Raw genomic sequence first — 25,817 nt, forward strand, 5'->3', positions numbered from 1 at the left:
ACTTGTGCTGTCTGTTAACCAATAATAAGTCTGAACAAAGATCGCCTTGTTCGAAGAGGTCAGTATATAAAGTGAAGTGCACAAAACTAATCATGGAAGAGAGAGAAGGACATACGTATGAGAATGATTGACTACAAGGTCCAAAAGAAAAATTTTATGACCAGTTTAGCATGCTTTTGCACGAAGGTAGGCCTTCTATTAAACCAGAACAGAAATCTATAAGAAAGTGAGAAGATGAGATGAAAAATCAATAGGATGAATTGAAGGGGATCGGTAGGAGGAACCGAAGCAAAGAAACAAAAATCTCAATAATAGAATTTAAGCAAAAACAGAGGCAGAAATAATGCTTTGAGAAACCTTATTAGTAATAGTAAAAGCAAATTTGTGGTATACCAGAATGCCCAGCCCCTCAAAAAAACGGATAAAGAAATGAACATGATAAAGCAGAGAACTACCATGAACAGCTCTCTTCTTCCTAAAAGAGAGACCAGAGCAAATGGAGCATAGACAATTCTTGTAGGTAGAATGAAAGAAAACCTCCTTGAACTGAAACCATATATGTGCAGTTAAAAAGGACTTATATTTCTTAACCAGGCAGAAAGTACAATATGTGCAACCAAACGGAAACAAAAGTAGCAATCCTCTTCAAGTACAAAGATTTCAGTCATGCCAAAGCATTGCATACAAGGACCAGAGAGGCTAGAGAGGTGAGCATGAACCAGATGATAAAAGGCCTTACATACTATGCAGAGGAATTTTCTCTGCAAAACAGGAAGTAAAATTGTGTATGAAGAGAGGAAAGTGATCATTGGTATGGAGCTTAAAGAAAGCTGTAAGGGTTAGTAACAGTAATTACTGGAAATAGAAGAGGTCACCTAAGAGGATTCCTAAGAGGCACCACGGCTCTCTACTGTGGCGGGTGTCCATAGATTTGTTGTGGCATCATTCTGTTATAATTGTGTGGCTTTTTCCTCCTAAGCAGTGCTTGGAAACATAGATATAGGAATGGAAAATGCAGATAACTTGAGTGTTTTAAGATGGTGATTTGATGTTAGGATGCGTCAAAGGGCAAATCAAGGGGCTCTGCTTACAAAAGTGGTTGAAGTCAAAAGCCATGGCCTTATGTCAGGTAGAAGGCTCAGGGGATGTGAGAGCTCTGGGATCTTTGAAAAATATATCGGGACTAAAGGAGGGATAGGACAGCAAGGATGAGGATTGTGAGTCTAAATAAATGGGATTTGTGAACTTAAGGTTTATGAGATGGAGCGGTATAAAGCAATGAATGTCTAAATTTTCTAGGAGGTGTGCCTGGGAATGAGTGGAGAAAGTAGAGTAGAGGTAAGTCATGTGGGTTGAGGTAGTTAAGGAAACAGGGCTTAGTCATGGCTGTTGCACACATCAGGCTGATGGCAGTAATTCAGGAAAGGAAAGCTACTGTAATAAGTAGATAAGAGTGACAAGGAAGGTAAAAGGCAGTACTACCAGATAAGGTGGATCCTGAAAGAGAAATCTTGCAAGGGTAAAAAGAATATCAAAGTGTCAAGTGAGAAAGCTCCAAGAGAGACGGACATGTTACCTTTGGGGCTGGTGGATGGAATGTGGAAGGAGAAAAATCAAGACAGCAGATAAAAAAGAGTCAATATTTTGAATTGATGGTAGAGAGATGTTGGTACCATTAACCTCTCTACTTGGGAAGTCCAGAGGGGAGGTTTTGCTTTTTCGGGTAGAAGTTTGATTTGAGGCCGTTGGGATTGGTTAGAGAGTGAGTAGGCGGAGGTGCATGTTCCGGTGGGATGGCTCTGGAAGGGCTTTGAGGGCCAAGCCAGGGGCTGGAAGGCCCAAGGGACCAAGCTCCTGCCCCTCACTGAGGGGTGAGCTCCCGTCCCTAACCTTCAACCCCTAGGATTGCGGGACCTGAAACGCCCAAATTGGTCCTTTCTTCCAGGACAGGGCGGCAGACTGCGCACGCGCTCTGGACGGAGCCGCAGAGGTGGGAACGGTCGGCAGAGGGCGCAGGCGCCTCGACCTGAGCAGCCCGGGAGGCTCTCGGAGTTTGGAAGCCTCGCCGGCGTCTCGAGAGCTGCCGGGCGCATGCCGCGGACGGTGGGCGGGGCCTGGGCGGGGCCAGGAGGTTCCGGAAGGAAGTGGTTCCGGGTTCGCGGCAGCTCTCGACGTTCTGCTGCTGTGGAACGCGGTTGCAGTGTTCGGGGCGAGGCCTGAGGGGGCGGCGGCGGTTGTCGCGACCTCCGGGACCGGTGAGTGGCTCTGGGTCGCGGACTGGCGTGGAGGCTCCCACCCGCGGGGAGGGTGTGTCCGTAGCCTGGGAGGGGCGGTTCTTGGGATGGCCGGTGGGGCGGCGGGGAGGATGCGGCTGCCGGGCTCGGACTCCCGGGCTACCGGTCCGGTGACACTACCTCAGGCCGTTGGTCCGGTGCCTCCTCTTAGGCTCAGCGACCCGGGCACCTGCTGCCGCGGCCCCATCCTCCGCCGTAGTAGGGCAGAGGCTGGGGTCCGGGCCCTTGGGAGTGTCTGCCATGAGGACGGGGGGGAGCGGCGTCCAGGGACGGTGTCCTTGTCTCGGACGCGGCCCGAAAGCGTTGCCTGAGAGACCGGAGCGGAGGAACCCCCCTTTGTCCTTCTCCAGGGGCGCTCCTCCCGCGCCGTAGTATCTTCCTCCAGAAGGAGTAGCGAAGGCTGCTCTTTCCCCCACACTGGAGAGGAAAACTTGTCGTTTTAGAAACGTGTACCGCAAATGGGCTCTTCTCCTGGGCTTCTCTAGTGTGTATTAGGAAACTGGGCCGGTCGGTTCAGGACCGTCCTGTCGGGAGGGGGGGTAGGGACGGAAAGAAATGGGAGAGAAACTTCGCCGCTTTTCCGAGAGCTGCCCCTTAGGTGATGCTTTTTTCTGGAACAAAGTAAAAACTGCCTGGAGGGATCGAGAGTGTCTGCCAGACTTCTAGCCAGGCAACATTTGTAGCGTTTTTCCGAACACGAACCGGTACAAGTGAAGGACTGGAATTTAAAAGAAACGGTTTTGGTGTGGATTCCTGAGAGCTTAATTTTTTAAACGGTATTTTAAAGATTGATACAACATTGGTTAGTAACAAGTTTCGGTGTACAATACATGCTATTTTCATGATAATGGTATAGTAATGCTTTATTTTGTAATGTTATTTTAAAAATGGGTACTAGAATGTTCTTTTGAAAGCCCGGCTGTTTCATCCCCCACCGCCCGCGAAGCCGTTAAAACGTCTTACTAGAAACATTGTACAGTATCCAGGTAAGCATTGTGCACATGGGTACACTGGGTGCACACCTCCAGTCATTTTGTATGCAGCGATGAATGCACAAATTGTTCTAAAGTGGATACTCTTTAGTAACCCCACCCCACCCCCACTACTTAGCATGCCCTTATATGGCTGTAGTAATTTACTTAATTGGTTATTCCCAGTTTTTCACTACTTAAATTCATTGTTGGAGAAATGTAAAATCTGCATATCCATGATTACTTACTTAGTGTACATTCCTAGATGATAGAATTGTTGGTTTTTTAAAAATATGAACCGCTCAGTTGCCCTCTGGAAAGGATCTGCTAGTTTGCACTCCCACCAACAATCTTAAGTTTTCTGCACCCTAGCCAAAGACAACATTTAAAGGATTTCTATAGGAATACTTTTGGGCCATTTCTGTTCTCTCCAACCACATACAGATATTCTTCTCTAGCTATGCTTTTTTTTTTCTTCTTTTTTTCTTTTTTGTTAATCCTCACTTGAGGAGAGGATATTTTTCCCATTGATTTTTAGAGAGAGTGGAAGGGAGGGAGGAGAGAGAGAGAGAGAAGAGGCGAGGAGAGGAGAGAAGAGAAACAAAATGGAAACATCAATGTGAGAGAGACATCGATTGGTTGCCTCCCACATGCACCTCCACTGGGGTGGGATCGAATCTGCAACCCAAGTAAGTGCCCTAGACGAGGAATCATACCAGTAACCCTCTCCTGTGTGGGGGAGCCGACGCTCTAACCATTGTGCACACCAGTCAGAGCATATGTTTTTCTTATTTGTTGATACCATTTCAGTTTCTCATCTTTTATTCCACCTTTACCAGTTTAGTAAAGAAAGGTTATATAGGTGAGGCACAGGCATCATGGAGTAGGACATTTGAAGTCAGTGTTACCTGATTACCTTGAACAAATCACTTATGTTTTCTGAGGGATTATTTCCTCAACTCTGAATTAGAAATTGTAGAGCATTTGCCTTACCTTTCTTACAGGGTGATTTTAAGGGTCAAATGAGACATTTATGGAAAAGTACATTTAAACATACTTTGTCTTGTTGCTAATTATTGTCATCTTGTAAAAATTTCAGGGCACAAAAGCATCTTGATTTTTTTTAAAGCAGATATCTGAATTCAAAAAGCTATTTTATGATATCCTTTGTCCCCACACTCTTTCACTACTTAAATGTGAAGTTTTATGCTGATGCCCCAGATTATATTAAAAACTATCTCAGAGTTATAAAATTAGGTGAATGAGTGGATCTACACAGATGTTGAAGGAGAAAATATTTAAAGGCACTATATATAAAGCTGAGGAGGACAGATATAAAGCTAAATAAAACACAGTCCTTGGGATCAAGATAAATAAAACGTAGTCTTTGTGCCCTACAGGCTACAGAAAGTCCAGGCTTTTTGCATAAAAGCTGCTTTCCAAATTTAGACAGCAATTTTAGATGTGATGCGGGATGTCAACTATTCTGGAGTGTGCTAAAGTCCAATTCTGCTGACTGAGCATCTATGAAATGACCAGGCAGTCCCTTCAGGGTCATTTTTCTGAGGGTAGGAGTTGCAAGGTGGGGAAGTGTTAGTATTGGAGTCTGAGAACCTGGATTTTAGTTTCAGGTCTTTCATTGGAGCAGATTGGTTGATCTTTTTGAGGCTCAGTTTCTTTACTTATGAAATGGAGGCAATCCCAGCTTCCTCAAAGGCAGGTAAGAAATGTGAGATAGTAGTTGCTACATACTATGTGAACCAGAAAGTACTAGCACTTATGTGATCATTGTTATCTACTGAAGACTTAGCATCTCCAGGAAATAAACTAGGCCTCTTCCAACTTTATATGCCTGGCATATACACCTGTTTTCACTGATTTTATTTTTAAAATTTTAAAAACTGACCTTTTGTCTTGCCTTGTATGTTGGTTTTGAAATATCAGGTGCTAGTGTATTTTTTTTTATTTGTAAGTTATTATTTTTACTTAGAGGTCTGGGGGATTTTATCTTTATCTTTGAAATTAAATAGTTTTTACTAGGCTGTGTTTCAGAGTTGATTGATTGAGCTTAATTTTCCCAAGTGAGCCCTTCAGTGTGTAGATTGATATTATTCAAGTCTTGTTTCTTTTAATCCTCACCTGAGGATATGTTTATTGATTTTTTAGATGGGGGGAGAGAAACATTGATTGGTTGCCTCCCAATAGTGCCCCGACCAGGGATCGAAGCTGCAACCTGGGTATGTGCCCTGACCGGGAATCGAACCCACAACCTTTTGGTGTACTGGAGGATGCTTCAACCAACTGAGCCACACCAGCCACTGTGGTTCAGGTCTCTTTATTTCTGGAAATTTTTCTTGAATTATAGTTTTAAGTGTTAGTTCAGTTTTGTTGGTTTTTCTTCTCAGGGACTATAATACAAATATTATTCCTTCTTTACCTGTCATCTGTTTTCACTACTTACTCTCTGTTTTCCCCCACAAAGTCATTTTCATTTTCTTGGTTGTTTCAGTGTCCCTTATTAAATTTTCACTCGAGTTTATTCTCTCTTGGGCACCTTGTTATTATTTGTTCTTCATTTCCCATGTAATTTAGTCTTTCTCCCATTTTTTTCTCTGAGTTCATTTAACATTTTTCCTGTCATTTCACTGTTTTTTGGTCTATATCTTTTCTTAGTTTTAAAATTTCTGATTCAAGGTGAGGTTTTAAAAAAAATATCTTTAGCCCGGCTGGTGTGGTTCAGCTGTTGAGCATTGACCTATGAATCAGGAGATCTCGGTTGGATTCCTGATTCCTGGTCAGGGCACATGCCCCGGTTGCGGGCTCGATCCCCAATGAGGGGCATGCAGGAGGCAGCTGGTCAATGACTCTCTCATCACTGATGTTTCTATCTCTCTCTCTCCTTCTCCTTTCCTCTCTCTCTCAAATCAATAAAGGTATATTTAAAAAATATCCTTAAATGCTTTGGGTTATATTTATTCTGCTTGGACTATAGACTTTCTTCTGCTTCATGGTTTTTGGGGAGGAATTTCCCTTAATTGAGAACTCTTTCCACTTTCTTTTAACACGGGGATATCAGACTTTAAAATTTTTGCAAATCTCGTAAGTATGAAGTTTTACATTTTATTTTCCTATTAGGTAGGGTTGAGTATCCTTTCCTGTGTTTATTGGACATTTATGCCGCCTCTTTGTTGAAAACTCAAAGGATATAGCTGCCATCTACTGAGGTGAGACAGATTGTAGGAGGAGCAAACTTTGGAGGGAGGTCAGGAGTTTGTTCTTGGAGATGTTTACAGCATCTAGTAGGCTGTTGGATATATGAGACTGCAGCACAGAGGATAGGGGGTTGTTGGTTTATAGAGAGTATTTAAAGCCATGCAACTGAATGGGAGTGTGGACTGGGGAGAAAGTGTAGACAATGAGAATTCCAAACACTGAGATCAGTATTTAGAGGAAGACTGGGTTCCTATTTAGGGATCAGGGTAGTGACAGGGGAAATGAGGAGAAGCCAGCAAAAGAGACAGAAGGAATCCTTACATGTAGGAGGAAAACCAGGAAAGTGTAGTGCTCTGGAATCCATGTGAGCAAATGTTTCTGAGAGGCAGGTACGATTGTCACATGCTGCTGGTAGGTCCAGGAGGAGGAGGAGCCATAACCACTGGATTTAGCAACCTGGATTTCATTAGCGATCTTGACTAGAGCAGTTTGCTGCAGTGGTGGAGTAGAAAGCCAGATTGATGAGGGGCCAAGCAAGAATGAGGAGGCAGTTCCATTTTAATTTTTTGAGGAACTTCCGTACTGTTTTATGTAGTGGCTATGTCAGTTTACATTCCCACCAGCAGTGCACTAGGGTTCCCTTTTGTTTACATCCTCACCAACACATGTTTGTTGATTTATTGATGATAGCCATTCTGACAGGTGTAAGGTGATAGCTCATTGTGGTTGTAATTTGCATTTCCCTGATGATTAGTGACCTTGAGCATCTTTTCATATGTCTATTGGCCACCTTAAGTCCTCTTTAGAGAAATGTCTGTTCAGGTCCTTAGCCCTCTCTCTCTCCCTCTCTCCTCTCAAACCCTTCCTCCCTCCCTCCCCTCCCCCCTCCTCCCTCCCCTTCCTCCCCTCCCTCCCTCCCTCCCTCCCCCTCCCCTCCCCTCCCCTCCCTCTTCTCCCCCTCCCCCTCCCCTCCCCCTCCCCTTCCTCCCCTCCCTCCCTCCCCTCCCCCCTCCCCTTCCTCTCCCCCTCCCTCCCCTCCCTCCTCTCCCCCTCCCCTCCCCCGTCCCCTCCCTCCCCTCCCCTGTCCTCCCCTCCCTCCCTCGCTCCCTCCCTTTCTCTCCATACCTCCCTCATTTTCTCCCTTCCTCTCCCATTCTCTTTATCCTCCCCCCCTCCTCCTCTCTTTCTCTCACCCTCTACCCCTTTTTCTCTCCTTGTCCCTCTCTCCCACTCTTTCTCTCTCCCTCTTCCCCTCCCTCTCTCCCTTCCTCCTTCCCTCCCCCCTCCTTTTTCCCTCTCCCCTTCTTCCTTTTCCTCTCTGTCTCCCTCTCTTTCTCTTCTTCTCCCTCTCTCTCCATCCCTCTCCCTCTTCCTCTCTCCCTCCCTCCTCCCTCTCTTTTTCTCTCCTTCCTTCCCTCCCTCCCTTCCTCCCTTCCTCTTTTCCTCCCCCCCTCTCTCCCCCTCCCTCCTATCCTCCCTCTTCCACTCTCCCCCTCTTCCTCTCCTTCTCTGTCTCTCTCCCCTCTCCCCCCTCCCTCCCTCTCCCTCTCTCTCCTTGTCTCCCTTTCCCCTTCCTTTCTCCCTCTTCTACTTCCTCTCTATCTTCCTCTTCCTCTCTCCCTCTCTCTCCCCCCCCTCCCCTCCCTCCTGCTCTCTCCTAAAGCTGATTCCTTTAATTAACTTTGCTAGTCACAAGTAAGCTAGTTTAAATCAGAGGTCAGCAAATTTATTCTGTAAAGGACCAGTAAATAAGATAGTAAATATTTAAGGCTTTGTGGGCTACAGATAGCCTCTGTCACATATTCTTTTTTTTACAATCGTTTAAAAATGTAAAAACCATTCTTAGCTCAGACTCTGGGGTTTAAATGAAATTTCCTCTCTTATCCCTTAAGCCCCTGAGCCAGTACTTTTCATTACTAGCTGATGTGCACTAAGCAATTGTAAACAAAGTTACCTTTTTAAGAAACAGCTTTAGTGACATATAATTTACAGGTTTAAAGTGTGCAATTCAGTGATTTTTAGTATGTTTGCAGAGCTGTGCAACCATCTCCGTAATATCCGATCTAATCTTAGAGCATTTCCTTACCTAAAGCTTGCTTGCTTGTTTTTTTTTTTTTTTTATAGCTTTAAGATATAACTTATATGCAGTAAAATTCACCCATTTTGAGTACATAGTTTGAATTTCAATGAAGCTAATTTCAATTTAGCAAAGGAAAGTATCATAACACTTCTTTTTATCATGTAATCAATAAATCTCACTTGTAAGCATTTTCTTCCAAGTGACCTCCTCCTTTCCCTTTAACCCAGTGGTTCTGTAGTTCGTGGACCAGCAGCATCAGCATCTGCATCACCTGGAAACTTGCTAGAAGTGGGGCGCCTACCCCTGGCATAAGGCCCAGCAATTTGTGTTGCTCCAAGGTATATGTCAGAGTGGAATTGTTGGGCTGTGGGATATGAGCATGCTGAACTTTAATGGGTACAGCCAGCCCCTTCCAAATTGGTTATACTTATGGATACTCACCTAGCAATATATGAGAGTCCCTATTGTTCCACATCCTCACCAGCACTCTGAAACATGCAACTTCAGTGTTGTTGTTTTTTTGTCAATCTGATAGGTGTGGGACGGTTATGATCTTGATTTGTGTTTACTCAATTACTGATGAGGTCAAACATCTCAGAGGTTGAACATCTCAGGTGTCCATAAGTCATTTGTATTTGTATTTTGTAATATGCTGTTTGGAGTCTTTTGCCTGTTGAAATAAATACGATTATGTATTGAAATAATCACAGGATAAACCCAGAATTCCCAAGAAGAAAGAGACTCAGGGGAAAAATAAAGTCAAGGAAAGAATCCCAGGGGATATAATGGTCAAAGAGTCCCGAAAGAATAAGGATTTTTGTCAGGGAGACTGAGGGAGGGCCATCTGTGTGGTAGGAACAGCATGGCCTAATCAGAAAAAAAGCAAGTAGTGTGGTGTATGTGGAGGAAAAGACATACATAAGGCTGGGAGAAATGTAGGAAGTAACTCGATATATATTTTTAAAATTCATTTAATCTTGTACTGGGAGTGTTGGGCATTTGGGTTGTAATTAGTTTGACTGGTTTTCTTTCCTATTATAAAGCTGATACAGACATCTTAATATATATAGTTGCTTTTTTCTTTTAAATTATTACCTTGAAATAAGTTTAAACTGAAATTATTAAAGGAAAATAGGTAAAATTAGTTTCATAATTTCTTACATATTTGAAGATTACCCACCATTAAGGAACTACAAATCAAAACCACAGTTGAGGTACCACTTTACCCCCACTAGGATGGCTATACTAAAAAACACAAACAGTAACAAATGTTGGTGAGCATGTGGAAATATTGGAACTCTCATACATTGGTGGTGGGAATGTAAAATGATGGAACTGCTTGGAAAAATTCGTAAGTCTGTCAAAAAGTAAAATAGTTATCATATGACCCAACAATTCACTCCTAGGTATATACACTAAAGAAAAACATGTCCACACAAAAACTTGTACACAAATGTTCAGAACAGCATTATGCTTAATCAAAAAATAGAACTCAAATGTCCATTGAGAGATCAATAAATAAACACAATGTGCTATACACATAAAATGGAATATTATTTGGCTATAAAAAATGAAGTACTTATACATGGTATAACAGGGATGACTTATGAAAATGTTATGCTAAGGGACAGAAGCCAGTTACAAAAGACCACATATTGTGTGATTCCATTTATATGAAAGGCCCAGGATAGGCAAATCTATAGAGACAGAAAGATTTGTGGTTGTCAGGTAGGGGCTTATCAAAGGAGGGAAGGAATGGAGAGAGACTGCTAACAGGGTTTCTTTTAGAAGGGATGAAAATGTTCTAAAATTAGATTGTGGTGATGGTTGTACATTCCTGTAAATATACTAAAAAACATTGAATTGTATACTTTATATAGGTGAATTGTATGGTATATGAGTTATATCCCAATAAACCTGTTTTACAAAAAAAAAAAAAAAAAAAAGAAAATAAGATTACCTTCCAGAAAAAGGATGTTTTTCATCATTGCCAAGACTATTTGGTACCCTACCCCAACCTTTGAGTTTACTATTTTTGTTCAATTTAATTGGTATGAACTGATACCCAAAGCTTCTTTTTTTCTTTTTCTTTTTAAATATATCTTTATTGATTTCAGAGAGAGGAAAGGAAAGGGAGAGAGAGAGATAGAAACATCAATGATGAGAGAGTCATTGATTGGCTGCCTCCTGCACGCCCTGGACTGGGATGGAGCCCACAACCCGGGCATGTGCCCTGACCGGGAATCAAACCCCGATTGCCTGGATCCTAGGTCGATGCTCAAATGCTGAGCCACGCCCTGCCGGGCTCCCAAAGCTGCTTTAGTTAAATTATAAGTTCCCTCGGTAGACTGTAAGGTTCAGGATGGCAGAAATTTTTTCCTGTTTCTGTTCACTGCTATATCCCCAGAACAGTGCTATATCCCCAGGCAAATAATAGGTACTCAGTAACATTTGTTGAATGAATGCATTTTGATATTTTCCCCTTTAGTATCTTAATTTCCCCTTTAACATTTTCCCCTTTATTATCTTAATTTCATTGTACATCTGAACTAATTGTTCTTCCTAGCCTCAAATTCGTTTTGGAATGAAGCAGTGTAATAACTGAATGAATTGAACTGAATGTACTTCTTCTGGTGAGTGATCTGGTTCAAGTCCTTTAACCTTATATGCTTTTACTTTCTTCTGAATTTCATTATAACAGTAGTTTGCAAATGTTTGACTGTGAAGACTCCCTTTTTAAACCATTGTCAACAAAATAGTAATTGTACTTTCTGTATCAGTCAGTAGAAAAACTACATAGTGGCAAGAGCCATTTATAGTTTAACAGTCACCATAGTATCTTCAGAAATTTGTAAAATAGAGGTTATAATATATGAGACATATATTATATAATATGTGCATGGTGGATGTATGTATTATTCATGGACCCATGGCAATAATTTTGAAACCCACCAAAGGTTTGGGGCCAGTAAGTTGAGAACTACTTAATTATATTCTCAGAACTGAGGAGCTTTATTGAAATGTAAATAATAGTATAGAAAATTATATCCTAATCACATTCCCTGAAGCTATCCATTTTCAAAATCTAGTCCCTAAAGCTATCAGTTTTTTTTAAAGACTGGAAAAAAATATATATATATCTCCTCACCCTAGGACATTGTTCATTGATTTTTTTAGAGAGGAAGGCGGGGAGAGGGAGAAACATTGATTGGTTGCCTCTCATATGGACCCGAGAACCCGAAACCCTTTGGTGTATAGGATGATGGTCCACCAACTGAGCCACCTGCCAGGGCAAGACTGAAGTATATTTTTAAAAAATCAAGTTTGTATCTTTTACATTTTACTTATTTCACATATTTTAGCAAAAAATCAGAAGCAAGCTAAATATTTAATCATGCTTAATTAAGTTTTGATATATTTATCTGGTGGAAGTTAGGTAGCAATTGAGTATTGTAATTGGGCATTGTAATTCTTATTATTCGACCATTTAAAAAGCAGGAGATATCATCCAGTATCCTCAAACATTTTTACTATCATTATATGAAGTGTTTATGTACATGACGAAAGACAGGAGAGTAGTAGTGGTTGTACTGAGAGAGAATAATTCTGTGTAATTTTCCCCTCTTTTTGGAACACTTACTTGGTACTTACTGTGTGCCAGGCACTATTCTAAGCTCTCTTCATGAGTCAGCTCAGGGATCATGAAACTATACTGCATTTGGTGTTTGAGGCCTTTGGGGGGGGGGGGGCTTGAGTTAAGAATGGTTCTTATATCTTTAAAGGGATGTTTAAAAAGAAGAAGAAGAAAATGTACCGAGACCATGTGTGGCCTACAAAGCCTAAAATAGTTACTATCTGGCCCTTTGCAGAAAATGTTTGCTCATCCCTGATTTAATTCATTTTATCCTTACAATATTGTGATAATATGGGTCTGATTATTATCATCCTCATTTTATAGATGAGGAAACTGAGGCACTGAGAGCTTAAGTAATTTTTTTGCCGGTGGCATTCACTGTTTTTAGAGCAGATTGCAGGCTCTTTCTACAAACGTGCTAATATTGTATTTCTTTGCAGTATAAAAAGTGGATAGTGGCTCACATGTCAAAGGATGACACGGTCACGCTCTAGATCCCCTGGGTGGAAACACAGGTGAGCAATCCTTAGTGTAGTACGGCAAGGTTGGATTCACCAGTATTATTAAGAACCTATTTTAATGAGCTCATGGGACCTGGTTATTCATAGTAGGTGCTTTAAAGTGATAGAGGTTGTATTTCTAGGAGCTGACAGCTTTCTTTAATTACAGCTGGAAGCTAGAATTAATCCATAATAAAAAGAAGCGCAGTGGGCCCTGGCTGGGTAGCTCAGTTGATTAAAGTGTCGTCTGATAAGCCAAGGTTGCGGATTCGATCCCTGGTCAGGGCACATGCAAGACTCAACCAATGAATGCATAAATAAGATGGTGGGAAAAGTGTGGTGCTACTTACTGAGACAGAGTATTCTGGATCCACAGGGAGGGTATAATTCTGCTTTTGTGGATGGGAAATGCAGATGCTAAGAAAGTCTTCAAAGAAGCAATGAGATTTTAGCTGGCCATTAAAGGATGAGTAGAATTTCTAAAGGCAGAAAGAGAGAAGAAAAATATTCCAGTTATGGGGGACAACAGGAACAAAGGCACAGAGCTGTGAAAGTCACTGGTATGTTCTAGGATTCATATAAAGGACCATAATTACATACACAAAAGGCAGACAAAGATTTTTCATGGTAATACGACTTGACCATTGTGGCTCTACAATGACTAATCAGTCATTTCTTCAACAATTTTAATTTCCAGTTTATAAGACCAAATTTTAATGGGGAGGAGTTTCAAAAATGGGGAATGTAAAGAAACGAATGATTTTAACATAGAGGGCATCACAGAGGTCATTTTGTGTCACCCTTTTGTGGTAGGCCCTGGTGAGGGGGCACAAAAGAGCCTGCCAAGCTTAGTGCCTGGTTTCTGGATTCCTTCTCAGGACCCTGAAAACCGTAAGGAGTCTGATACTTTACTCTTCTTGCAAGTTGACACATTAGCCTGTCATAAGGCCCTCCTGGAGCAGAGGCAAAGGTCTTTACTCCTCATAGTACAGCAGGCAGGCTGAGCTTCATGTTCCTGTGTTCCCCTCACTGCCATCCCCCTGAGGGCGGGTGCTGCAGGACAGCGAAGCAGTGGGGGACAACATAGCTGAGGAACCCAAGTCCCATGAGGGGCTTTGGCCTTGGAGGAGACATTATCTTATTATCCTGGATAGCAGACAAATCGGCCCTCTGCCCCTGAGGGAGGCCCTGGCTCCATCTTTCCAGGCTGTTTGTCTTGGAATGAAAGCTGTCAGTGCCTCTGCTTACAAGGTGTGCAGAGTGGGAGAGACCCAAAGAGAATTGTCTCCCAACAGACTCTTTGGGTCTCTTTTTTCCCTTTAGGAGAACTGAAAATTATAGCAACCATTTCAGCAATCTCCTTCAGAAGAAAGGGGCTCTATACAATAAAACCCTGAAGTGAAATATAATATCAAAGTGTATTCAAAGTGAAGTATGGATTAAAGTGAGAGATTGACTGTTTTGTCCAGTCTGGAAGACCTCAGCCTCTGGCTGCCAGCTTTTCTCCCTAGTGGTGGAAGAGATGCCATCTTCCAGGAAGTCCTCAGAGGCCCCAGTTGCTTATTCCTGTGTTGATGAGGTGCAGCCAGCTGGGAGACAGCTTCTGCTTCAGCTAAATATCACACCAGTATATGTAGTTTGGTGATTTTAGAGGGAGATACTGCCTTGTCCAGTATATACATCCCAGTATGTCAGTTTATTTTGTTTATTAGATTCCACATGTAAGTGAGATCATGTGATACTTGTCTTTCTCTGACTGGCTTATTTCACTTAGCATAATATTCTCCAGGTCCCTCCATGCTGTGTCAAAGGGTAAGAGATCCTTCTTTTTTATAGCTGCGTAGTATTCCATTGTGTAAGTGTATGGACACAGGTAATAGTGTGGTGAAGGCCTGGTGGGAGCAGGGTGGAGGGGGTCAGTGGGGGAAAAAGGGGGATATCTGTAATACTTTAAACAATAAAGATACATTTAAAAAAATCCTAGTATGTATGTGAGGAACCTAAATCTGCCTCCTTTCTTGTCAGAAGTATGCAGGTCACCAAATGGAAAGAATTTTTACTCATGGTTGTTCCAACTCTGGGGCAGCACCTGAAGACAGAGTGATAGATAACAAAAGCTGCAAGAGTCGCAGCTTCATTGATTAGAAGATATTAAACCCTCAGGGAGGAGGTGGGGAAATTGCACAGGTCAGATGGGAGGAAACATTCCCCAGATGCAAAATTGAACTTCATTGTGTTCCAGATAGTAGCGCTCCTCTCTCTTATCCTGAAGTCTAGACAACTCAGACTGGTTTATCTGGATACAGAAGTCTTCCTCCTCACTGGGAATGAAAGGCTTGATGTTGACAATGCTGAGGTGTTTGAGAAGGGAGTTACAGAAAGGATGTGCTGTCTCTGGAGAGCATTATAGCAACATAAAAATACACATTCACCAAAGTTGCAAGCTGTTTTTCAATAACACATCTTTTATTTTATGTGTAAGGGAATAGGTCTGGGAAGGAAAAGCAATTTACCTATGTTAGTAGTATTTATGAAGGATCCAAGCATGAGAGTCAAGTCTTAAGACCCTTTTCTTCCCCCACCTACACACAATGTTCAAGTATGCATTTTTTTGCTCCTTAAGATAGTCTTAGTAGAGAGAATAGACAATTGGAGAAGCTATGGGGTCAGTTTTGGGTCTGAGTTTGAGTTTATGTGGCATCAAACTCTTAGACTCTAATTTAATTTCAAGGTTGTGTTCAGTTTGCCAGAGATTCTCCCACATATTTATTTGTATGAATCCAGCCTTCCTTCTGCCTTTTTCTTTTTTTCTTTTATTTTATTTTTTAATCCTCACCTGAGGATATGTTTTTATTTATTTTAGAGAGAGAGGAAGGGAGAGAGAAAGAAACATCAATGTGAGAGAGAAACATCAATCGGTTGCTTCCCATACTTGCCCTGACAGAACTGAACCTGCAGTCTGGGTATGTGCCCTGACCAGAAGTTGAACCTACAACCTTTTGGTGTTAGGGATGATGCTCCAGCCAACTGAACCACCTGGCCAGGGTGTCCTGCCTTTTTCTTACCTGACCATTGAACCTGATGTAAGCTCTTACCAGTCCTTTTGTCAGAACTTTGCTGTCAGCAATCTTCCAAAATGGATCCTGCTGTGTAACTAAGCTGGTCTTCCTCCAACAGGACGGGTGTCCTCAGCCCTTTTTAATATGCACATGGGATACATTAGTTCAGGTGGAAAGAGTATGCTTGTTTAATTGGGGCAAGCATAACCAGACCCCCACATGGACAATTTAGAATGCAGATATGGCAAATTCATGAATTTGAGTTGAAGAAACAGTAGAAAACAAATCTTTTATTTGATAAGTCATGTTAAGACAAAATTTATTGACTTTAAATGAGCTAAACTTTTTTGTGTTTGTTTACATAGGTTTTCATCACCAGTACCTAGAAAGCCTGAATACTACAAGCAAAGATATTCTCATGAGTATTATTGTTCCGACTATAGGGAGGATCTTGAAAGATCCGCTTGGAGAATGAATGATAAGGAACATGGACAGAGTAAACCAAGGATTTCTTCTCGTGAAGATACACATTACCAATGTTATGAACATAGATCACCTTCTCCAAGCATAAGAAGCAGCTCTTTAGACAATTTTTATTCTTATGAGCCTTACCACCTATATTCACCAAGAAGGGATGATAGAACTCCGTATATGTCCAGATACTCAGGAGGTGCACACTACCAAGATTATCAGTGGAATTGTTATCCTCAGCAAGTGCAAGAAAGGTATATTCCTGATGATGACAGAGTTAGAAGGAGTGGAAAAGAAGGGACATCACCTGAGAGGTCAATAGCAGATTCTTTTAGATTTGAAGGAGAGTGGTATGAAGATGAGTTGAGTTACCAGAGGTTACAAGATGAAAAATATTCTCAATCACTTAGAAGAGGCTCTGAAGATTTTGAGAGAAGGAGCTCTTTTCAGACAAGGTATAGGATAAACTAAACCTGGGTAATTGGGTATAAAACCTCAAGTGAAAAGGTGTTTATAGTTAAAGATAACCACCTTGAAAAGTTTTTATCTGAAAAAATAAAAAGTAGTTATAATGTAGTTATGTCTACTGGTAGTAGGGAAGTATTTGTTTTTTAGAGTAAATCATGTAGATGGCTAGAATATTTAAAAATAAAATGGTATTTCCTCTTTACCTGGAGCCTCTGTGATTTGGCTTGAAGGAGTAGAGGTTAACTTTACCACTGCATTCTGCATTTAAAGTGATGCTGCCCAACACTCCACACATAGAAGTTCTCACTTTCTTCTCTGTAGTGCAAGTGTAAACTGCTTTATGTCACCACAGGTATCCTGAGGATCATGATTACAGAAAATATGAACATACATCAAAAAGATCTCCAGGTATGGAAAGGTATGAAAACAGAGAGCCTTCCAGAAACTCACAGTGGAAGTCCAAGCATTGTCTTTCACCTTACCAAGAAAAGAGAGATCAGCGGAACCATAGACACCACTCTCATCGACGTGCTCATCGGAAATCCCCAGAGAGCAGTTCAGCAACCAGGGTATCCAGGGACCGTCGCCGCAAACGTCGTAAGACCTCAGATGGGGACCAGGACTTTTCGGATGGAAGAACACAGAAATACTCTAAGGAAGAAGATAAAAAAGACACTTCTCAAAATGGCTCTGCAAATAGAGAGTCCAGTTGTTTTGATGCTGGAAGAGAGAGAGAGAATGAAGATGGGCAAGCTAAAGAAGCTTCTAAACCACCTAAGAAAGACTGCACTGCCTCTACTCATTCAAATAAAAGTGATGATGATTTGAGACCCTATAATGGCAAACGGAAGAAGAAAGTAAAGAGAGAAAGAGAAGCGAGAAGAGAGAGCACCTCTTCCAGTAATCAACCTGATGAAAGTAAACCTTCTGATGTGAAACCTTCATCTCCTAATCTTAGGAAGAAATCACTTATAATTAAAGTAGATTCAAAGAAAACAGTAAATACATCCAGGTATTATCATTGTTTTTTTCTTAATGATATTTAATAACTGTTTTTGCCACCTTTATTAGAAGCTTTGAAAATGAAATTAATACTGTGTTTAGAGTCCATTAAGGGTGAGGGATTGCCTAGATTTTTTTCAAAAAAGCCTTGTAAAGAGGATGAATCTCATGATTAGTAATATGGGCTGATCTCATGTCTGCTTGTTTCCATGTTGAATCTTCAGATGCTTTTTAGGGGCAGAGTATTCTATGGAGTTTTTCCTCTTCATGAATTTGCATGTTGTTATGCTGCCAGATTTTCTGTATCCAGGGATAGGCTGGGTGGAGTTTAAGGAGATCTTTTCCTTGCTTAGTTTCTCAGAGTGTTTTCCCTGTTGCCCGAGATTCAGAGAATTTTTCACCTGGAAGCGACCTTAGTAGGCCCTGATTTTATAGAGCAGAAGAGCGACTTAGGTAGGAGTGCCTGGGTCTCAAATCCATGTGACCCTTTGTGATGCAATGAAGCTGGTGACTTAATATGGTTCTTGCTGCCATCTCAAAAAGTCTGGGACTGCCCACCGGGGTGTGGCTCAGCTATTGAGCATCGACCTAGGATCCAGGAGATCACGGTTTGATTCCCTGTCAGGGCACGTGCCTGGGTTGCGGGCTCCATCCCCAGTTGGGGGCGTGCAGGAGGCAGCCGATCAATGATGAATCTCTCATCATTGATGTTTCTATCTCTCCCTCTCCCTTCCTCTCTCTGAAATCAATAAAGAAGATATAGTAAAAAAAAAAAAAAGACTGGGGCTCAACCTACTAGATTCTCCTAAGTAGAGGAAATTAAGCTAGAGTATAGAAAGAGGCCTATTTATAAAACATTTGGTTTAGCTCCTAATGATTTCGTAGAAAAATAGACTAGTCATACTAGGTTATATTCTCCTAAAGTGCTTTGTGTGCATTCTTGCATTATGAATATTACCTCTCTTTATGAATTCTGAGAAGAATAAGGCACTGCAGTAGGCTGTGTCAGCTAAAGTCTGTTCATTACTTTAATACAGTACCAGTATGTGAATAAAAAGTGATGGACCATGTTGATTTGGTACATTTATGTTCACATTTGATGTATCTATATTTGAATCAAAAACAAGAGAAAACAAAATCCATGCTTAGAATGTGACAGAGTTAGGCAAACCCAAAATCCTTTTTTTTTTAAACAAAATATATCTTGTTCTTTTTCTTAAAGTTGGGTATGGCAGCCCCCTTCCTCGTTTTTTTGTTTTTGTTTTTGTTTTGTACTTGCAAAAATATTTTAAGTATACATATGTATATTTATATGTTTATGGAAAACATTTACAAATACAATTATAGAAAGACAAATATAGGTGGGAAAATAACTCAATCCTACTACCCTAGGACAATTTTATTAATATTTTAGTACAGCTCCTCTTGTTATTTCTCTGTGTGTATTTCACATGGGTGTCATAATACAGTATTAATACTTTTGCATCCTATTTCATATAGTATGTCTTAAATTATTTGTGCTATTATATTTCCTACTAGTTCTTAATTTTAAGAGCACAAAGGCTGCTGTAAGCATCAAGTTTAGGGATGTTAAGCTTTTTTCTTTTCAACATTATATCATGAAAATGTTCAAATTTACAGAAAAGTTGAAAGAATTGTACAGTGAACACCTATATACCCACCACCTAGAGTCTACAATTAACATTTTACTCTCTTATAATCACATATCTGTCCATCTATTCATCTGTTGTTCCATCTTATTTTTCAGTGCATTTCAAAGTGAATTGCAGATATCAGTACATTTCCCTTTAAATAATTCAGTATATAATTTTTGTTTCTAGTTTTATTCTTTTGAGGTAAAATGATGCATAATCAAATTGCAAAAAATATATTGAATTTCTGTAAAATTAACAATACCTCCACATTTAATAATGAAATGTTTTATACTTAAAAGAGAATAAATTGGCTGTAGTGCTTTTAAAGAGTGCTAGAAATAGCAATTTTGAAGGGTTTTTATTTTAAAGATACTGAACACTGTTAATTTTACAATTTGGTATTTAGAAATAGTAGCTCGGTCTTCATAATATGTCACAAAAGTAAGCTTCCTAAAATTGAGGTTGCTGTATCTTTTGTTTGAATTTACAAACTATAATTTTGTGAAATTTCATGGCCTGTCAGTGGGACCTGTCAGCATCTTTGAATTACCTGACAAGGACCTGAAAGATGGCTTGTACAATAAAAAGCTTCCACTGCAAATCCTTTCTATTCGAAAACCTGAAGAATGAATAACTTAATAAATATATGCATCTTTTCAGTATGATAAAGCATCATGCTCAACAAACTCTTTCATTATAATTATTTATTGATTAATGAGCTGTGGAAGAGTTTTGTGGGGTTGGATTAAATTATGTATGGACTTATGAAGTATACATAAAACAAAGGTGGTTAATGCTAACCTCAATAGAGTCATGTTCTCAACTATTACCATACATATGCACAGATTTACTTAAGTCACTTCTCCATGTTTCTGCCTTGGCAGGAAGTTGTTTCAAGAGTGCTGGTTTAGGAGCAGGGAGCACCGAAAGGCAGATGGAAGCCTTTCCTCTGATAAGTTAAAAATAGGCACTTAAAGCCATCTTGTTAGAGGAGTGAACATTTTAAAGAATATGGCCCTGGCTGGGTGGCTCAGTTGGTTGGAGTGTTGTCCTGTATACAAAAATGTTGTGGGTTCAATTGCTGGTCAGCTCACATATGCAGGTTGTGGGTTCAATCCCTGTTCAAGGTGTGTATGGGAGGCAACCAATTGATGTGTGTGTGTGTGTCTCTCTCTTTTCCCACCCCCTTCTTTTTCTAAAAATCAATAAAAATATACCCTTGGGTGAGGATTAAAAAAATGAACATCGGTAAGCCACTCATAACCCTGGAGTAGTTTTGGATATATGGCTCTTATGTGACTTAAGTAAATCTGTGCACATGTATACACACACCCCCAAATGTATCCATCTGATTGGTTATTGTTATATGAAGAAGTATCACTTTATCCAGTGGTGCTGCTGATTTATTTATTTATCTATTTATTTATTTATTGGAGTAAGGAGAGGTTTATTGATGGAGAAGGTGCCAACCAAGAAGATAGGAGCTGTGGTGCTGTTATTTAAAACATATTTCAGGTTTCTCTCTTGGATATATCTTCAGAGCCTATAACATACTCATAAAGAACCCTAGCAGTTGTAAATCTCAATTCTTTGGACAGTGAACTTTATTTTTGGCAAAAACCAAAAGCTGTTTAGAGTTAAGTGCAGAGGAGTAAAATGGGTGTAAGCTGGTTAGTGCCATTTTGGGTTCAAAATGAGGTATAAAGATTAAATAATGAGACATTTTCTTCTGTGACTCATAAACTGCTTCCAGATGAAGAATTTAAGAGTAGTTTTAAGCAAGAGCAGAATTCTTGGAATAAGGTATAATTTCCCATTAGGACACTTGGAAGGATTATGCTCATATGAAGGGTTGACCTCTGGGATGTAAAACAAAACAATTTAGACATCCATTGTCTTGGTGCCATGACACCTTCCCCATAGGGCTATTGTAAAGATGAAATGAGATCATGTTTGTAAGCTCTAAGCCCCTGTGTTTGGCATACGGTAAGCTCTCAATAAGTGTTAGCTATATGTCAAAATAATAGCCTTGTAATGGTACCTAAAGGTCAGGAGAGCTCTCAATGAAAGTTATAAAGATTCAGAAAGCATTAAAGTTATAAGATAGCTGGGTTTGTATTATAAATGGTAGCATTTCTTTAAGGATATATTTAGGGTAAACACTATAATTAGTTCTAATCATAACTGCTGACAACTGAGACTTTTTTCTGAGAGTGTAGTGAGACTTTCTAAGTGATTAAAATAATCTAGACAGAATTTGATTTCAAAATACTATTCTAAGCTTCTCATTACTGATATAGAGATATAAGGATTTCTGTGAAGTCAGAGAAATTATTATGTTTGATATCAGCTTTTAAAGTATGGTAGTATTTTAAGATACTGTAAGCTTACTGGATTTACAATTTTATGGATATTGGAGCAGAAAATAATCTAATTGATTATTTTTTGCATATGGAGTGTATTTAATGCCTTGCTAAATTTTTTAAAGTAAAAAGTGTTTAATTTAGGATTTTGGGGATCTTATTATTAAAGTGGCAAATATTTAATGATCTCTGATTTGAAAAGAACTCAAAGCCATGCATCTGTAACTATTTTCTTCTACTTATCGTTGTACATGTTTTATGGCATACAATTTATTGCCTTAATTATAAGAAAAGATAAACATCTTTTTAGTTGTATAGCTATCTTGATTAATTTTTAGTAAGTTTTTTCCTCAGTAAAACACTTTCAAATTTAGTTCAACATTTACAAATTATTCTAGAGTTGCTTCTAGCAAGACAGAGAGACAGATGTCACATGATTTGGTTGCTGTTGGCAAGAAAACTGAGAACTTGAATCCAGTGTTTGAACATCTTGACTCAACTCAGAATACTGAAAACAAACCTACAGGAGAATTTGCTCAGGAAATCATAAATGTAATCCATCAAATTAAAGGTTGGTATATTTTGCACATACATTAGGGATAACACAAAAATAATGTACTGACTTTTCATGAGATGTAGGAAAATATCTGTGATATTGTAATAGTAATTCGTTATAAGCTAGATCATTAATTAGGAAATCTGTTGAAGAGAGTAGCAGATATTAATTCAAGCCTAGGTGGGGTTTTTTATTATTATTTTAAAGAGTACTAGACTCTCAAGGTAGCCATGGCACCTAGGCCTCGTTGCGTATATGTAGTTTCAATAAGCTGATGCTTCAATTAACAGATTAGAAATCAAAAGTTATGAAGGGAAAAATTGGCTACTGCAAAAGACGAGTGTACTGAGAGCAAGAAACAATACCTGATAACAGAACAGGAAGGAGAAAAGGACAAAAACCAGATACGAAACTCAGAAATCCGAAAGTCTGGGTCATTTGGTGATATTCTTAATGGCCCTGAGGGCATTATAGACTTCATACCTGAAGGGTGATGCTAAGTGATCAATAAAAGATTCTAGTTCAATTTGGCATACTTTATGACATCAGGGAGTTGCGTAATAAATACTTTAAAGGTTTGCATTGACTTGTTTTGTTTTCTTTTTACTGCTGGCCAATTTCCATTAATTAGAAATTTTAGTCATGTAGAATAACTTTCCTAAGTGATCCTGTATAAGTAAGGCAATTCTGGGTATTATAAATTAGACACCTTGGAGAATTCCAAAATTTTTACATTTCTTGCTAGATAATTGCATAAATCTTTCTTACCTTCATAAAACATATTTTGAAAATGTATTATTTTCTCTGCATCCCTCAAACTAAGACATATATTTACTTTGAAGCATGTGGTTTGTCTGAAACAATTCGCCTTCTTAGCTCCAGCCCCTCTTACCCAAAGGAAGTGTAATTCTTGGCAGAAAGGGAGCTAGCATTGCAGAAACATCCAGAAGACTGTCTCAGAACAGTAATAGCAAGTTAGGGGAAAAGATTGCTTAAGTAGCATTCTGATGAGTCAAGTGTATCATCTTTCTCTCTATCCTGTTAAAAGCATAGCTGATTTCAGAATACCTTTGTGAACTTCAGTTAATGTTAAATGGCATTAGAAGACCTTCTCTGATATGTAAACATAACATTTAGCATTTGTTCAGAATCATTTTGCTATTTCAGGGTTGTTTTTGTAGTTACTTTTCACTCTAGACCAAGTTGAGCTTCCCAGATATAGTAAGGTCTTGTCTTGGAGAAGAAAGGTCCTCACTTTGAGAGAGCTACTCTTTTCTCCCAACAAGTAAGCAGGCATGTCAAATAGGAACAGAATCCTGGGGTTCATAAATCTGGTGTTTTACTATTGTTTGGGCTTGAAAAAGCATGGAAGCACTATGAATTAGTCTGTGGAATAAGTTTAGGTCCCACATATTTTCAAGAGAAAACAGGTTGGATGTTTTAAAATAATCCCTTCTTCCTGTGCTTATATATAATCTTTTAAGTGAAATCAGTTTTACACTGAGATAAAACTTCCTTTTTTTCAGCAAATTATTTTCCGTCACCTGTCATTACTCTGCATGAGCGTTTCTCGAAAATACAAGGAACACAAGCTGCAGGTGTAAATGAAATTAAATCGAATTTAGATCCAGAAATTCACAGGTAATGATTAATTATTGTATGCCCACTTAACCCATGGGAATAAGCCTCAGAAGAGATGGGGAAGGTGTTGCCTCCTGGGCTTGCTATAGACTCTAGGACCAGATTTCCCACCTAAAAATAGAACAATTCCAAGCAGGCGCTGGGCCTGTGCACTGTGATGGAATAGGTTGTATTGAAGCCATTGACTAGCATTGCTTAAATGTGTAGGACTTTGAAAATATTTTCCTACTTAACTTTGATTCTGCTGTGTCTATAGTAATTGCCTACTGAAGTTATCACTGGAAGAATGAAAGACAGTTCTCAAGGCATTGAAATCATGTGTTGCTTCATGTGGTCAGAAATGGCTGTTCTGAGAATAGCTGGATGAAAACATGTATGTCTTCTGCTACTGGCATCTGTTTTGTGAGCTGAGTTGAATCAATGTTAGAATGCAGTAGATCACTGGAGCAAAGTTTAAGGTTTCACAGACTAGTGATTTGAGAACCACTAAAGCATCACTGTGATGTTTAAAGGATATGTATGTCTTGGGAAACTGCTACATAAATGAAAAGCCATCTGGTGGCAGGTTTCTTTTGCTTCCTCCAAGACACACTAGCTTTATTTCAAATTTCCATTCTGTAGTAATGGAATCAAGGTATCAGTGTATAACATAATTTTTTAATTATAATATGCCTTTATTATTTTAGGAGACTAGATATATGTTCGACCGAGTTTGAGAGTAGACAAAGTACGGTATGTGATTCAGAACAGGTAAGTGAATACAGTTTTTGATGAGAGATTATCTTATTGTTGGCATACTAATGGGAAAGGGAACTGGTGATTGGGAATAATAAAAAGGGGGTTAAAGTAGATGAGGAAGAAGGATTGAGACCCAGGAATCTGAAATTTACAAAGCTCTCCACATGATTCTAGTTATTGGCCAGGTTGCAGGGAGAAAACTGACAAAAGACAAAAATATTCCCTAAGAGAGACAGTCTCTAAGGGCAACAGCTTTGTAAAATTGACACAAAATTATAGTATTTAATATTCATTCCAAAACTTCACACTGTAAAGCTTGCGGAAAGCATGTTTGATACCTAGTTTTTCCATAGCAGTTCTGTAATATATTTTTAAATCATATGTAGAATGAATACAGAGGAACTTAGTTTTATTTGATATTGCCTTTCTGTTTATTGTAAAATGTGTGAAAGATTCTATGGAATATGAACTAGCAAAATAATGGAAATAATACTGAATTTTTTTTATTGTCATGTATGTGGTGGTTTCCACCCAAAACCTCCTGCCCCCTCCCCCCATTTCTTGGCTAATTAAAAAACTATCTTAACTAGCCAAGGCGGAAGAAAACTGCTCTTGTTTTAGAATAAGTATATTAAGTTCTAAAAGAGCTGCTAATTTATTCATTGAGAGTAAAGAGTTTTTGTAAAGGGGAAATTTTCATACATTTCTGATAGAATATATAAATAATTTTTCACTTGTGAATGGTTACAATTCTATTGAACTTATGGAGATAGGTTAGTTTATTCAATAAATGAAATTTTCAGAAAATTTCTACTCATTAAAGTACTATACGCAACTTAAAGGAAATTTGAGGGTTTTTAAAAGTTAGAGGCTAAAAAAAATCCTCTAATCAACCACTTAACGCAAAATCTTGTTTGATCTTTTCTTGCAGTCCTACATCTGGCATTTTAACATAGTTGCTATCATAGTATAGGCAGTCCTGATGCTTTTTTCTTTTTACTTAAACTGTAATAACACTACTTTTACGTAAAAATCTCTGAATTCCCCACGACCTTTTATGATTGAGGCTTTTAAGTTTCAATTAACTTTTTTTCAATAAGTGTTTTTCCATGTTTACTTCCTCATAGTCTATATTAGCACAGTTTCCATGCTTGTCCATTATTCCTTTGACT

At 39.4% G+C, this 25,817-nt stretch overlaps 1 protein-coding gene across 8 annotated transcripts in view; it reads left to right on the forward strand.

The window, feature by feature from the left end:
- Positions 1–2,161: 2,161 nt before the first annotated feature.
- Positions 2,162–25,817, forward strand: part of BCLAF3 (BCLAF1 and THRAP3 family member 3) — a 43,182-nt gene continuing 19,526 nt past the window's right edge. The window contains exons 1-8 of one of the 8 annotated variants that reach the window (XM_087813307.1): positions 2,162–2,255; positions 11,125–11,191; positions 12,633–12,707; positions 16,117–16,677; positions 17,043–17,702; positions 22,109–22,281; positions 23,793–23,907; positions 24,594–24,657. In XM_087813307.1, the coding sequence (XP_087669433.1) occupies positions 12,667–12,707; positions 16,117–16,677; positions 17,043–17,702; positions 22,109–22,281; positions 23,793–23,907; positions 24,594–24,657 (1,614 nt within the window). In that variant the 5' untranslated portion in view covers positions 2,162–2,255; positions 11,125–11,191; positions 12,633–12,666. Of the gene's footprint in view, positions 2,256–4,831; positions 4,986–8,744; positions 8,897–10,762; positions 11,192–12,632; positions 12,708–16,116; positions 16,678–17,042; positions 17,703–22,108; positions 22,282–23,792; positions 23,908–24,593; positions 24,658–25,817 lie in introns of those variants that run through there. The other 7 variants (XM_016199364.2, XM_016199363.2, XM_016199366.2 and 4 more) reach the window with 7 other exon arrangements.

Source organism: Miniopterus natalensis, chromosome X (genome assembly GCF_054644295.1).
Source record: "Miniopterus natalensis isolate mMinNat1 chromosome X, mMinNat1.hap1, whole genome shotgun sequence".
Lineage (NCBI taxonomy): Eukaryota > Metazoa > Chordata > Mammalia > Chiroptera > Miniopteridae > Miniopterus > Miniopterus natalensis.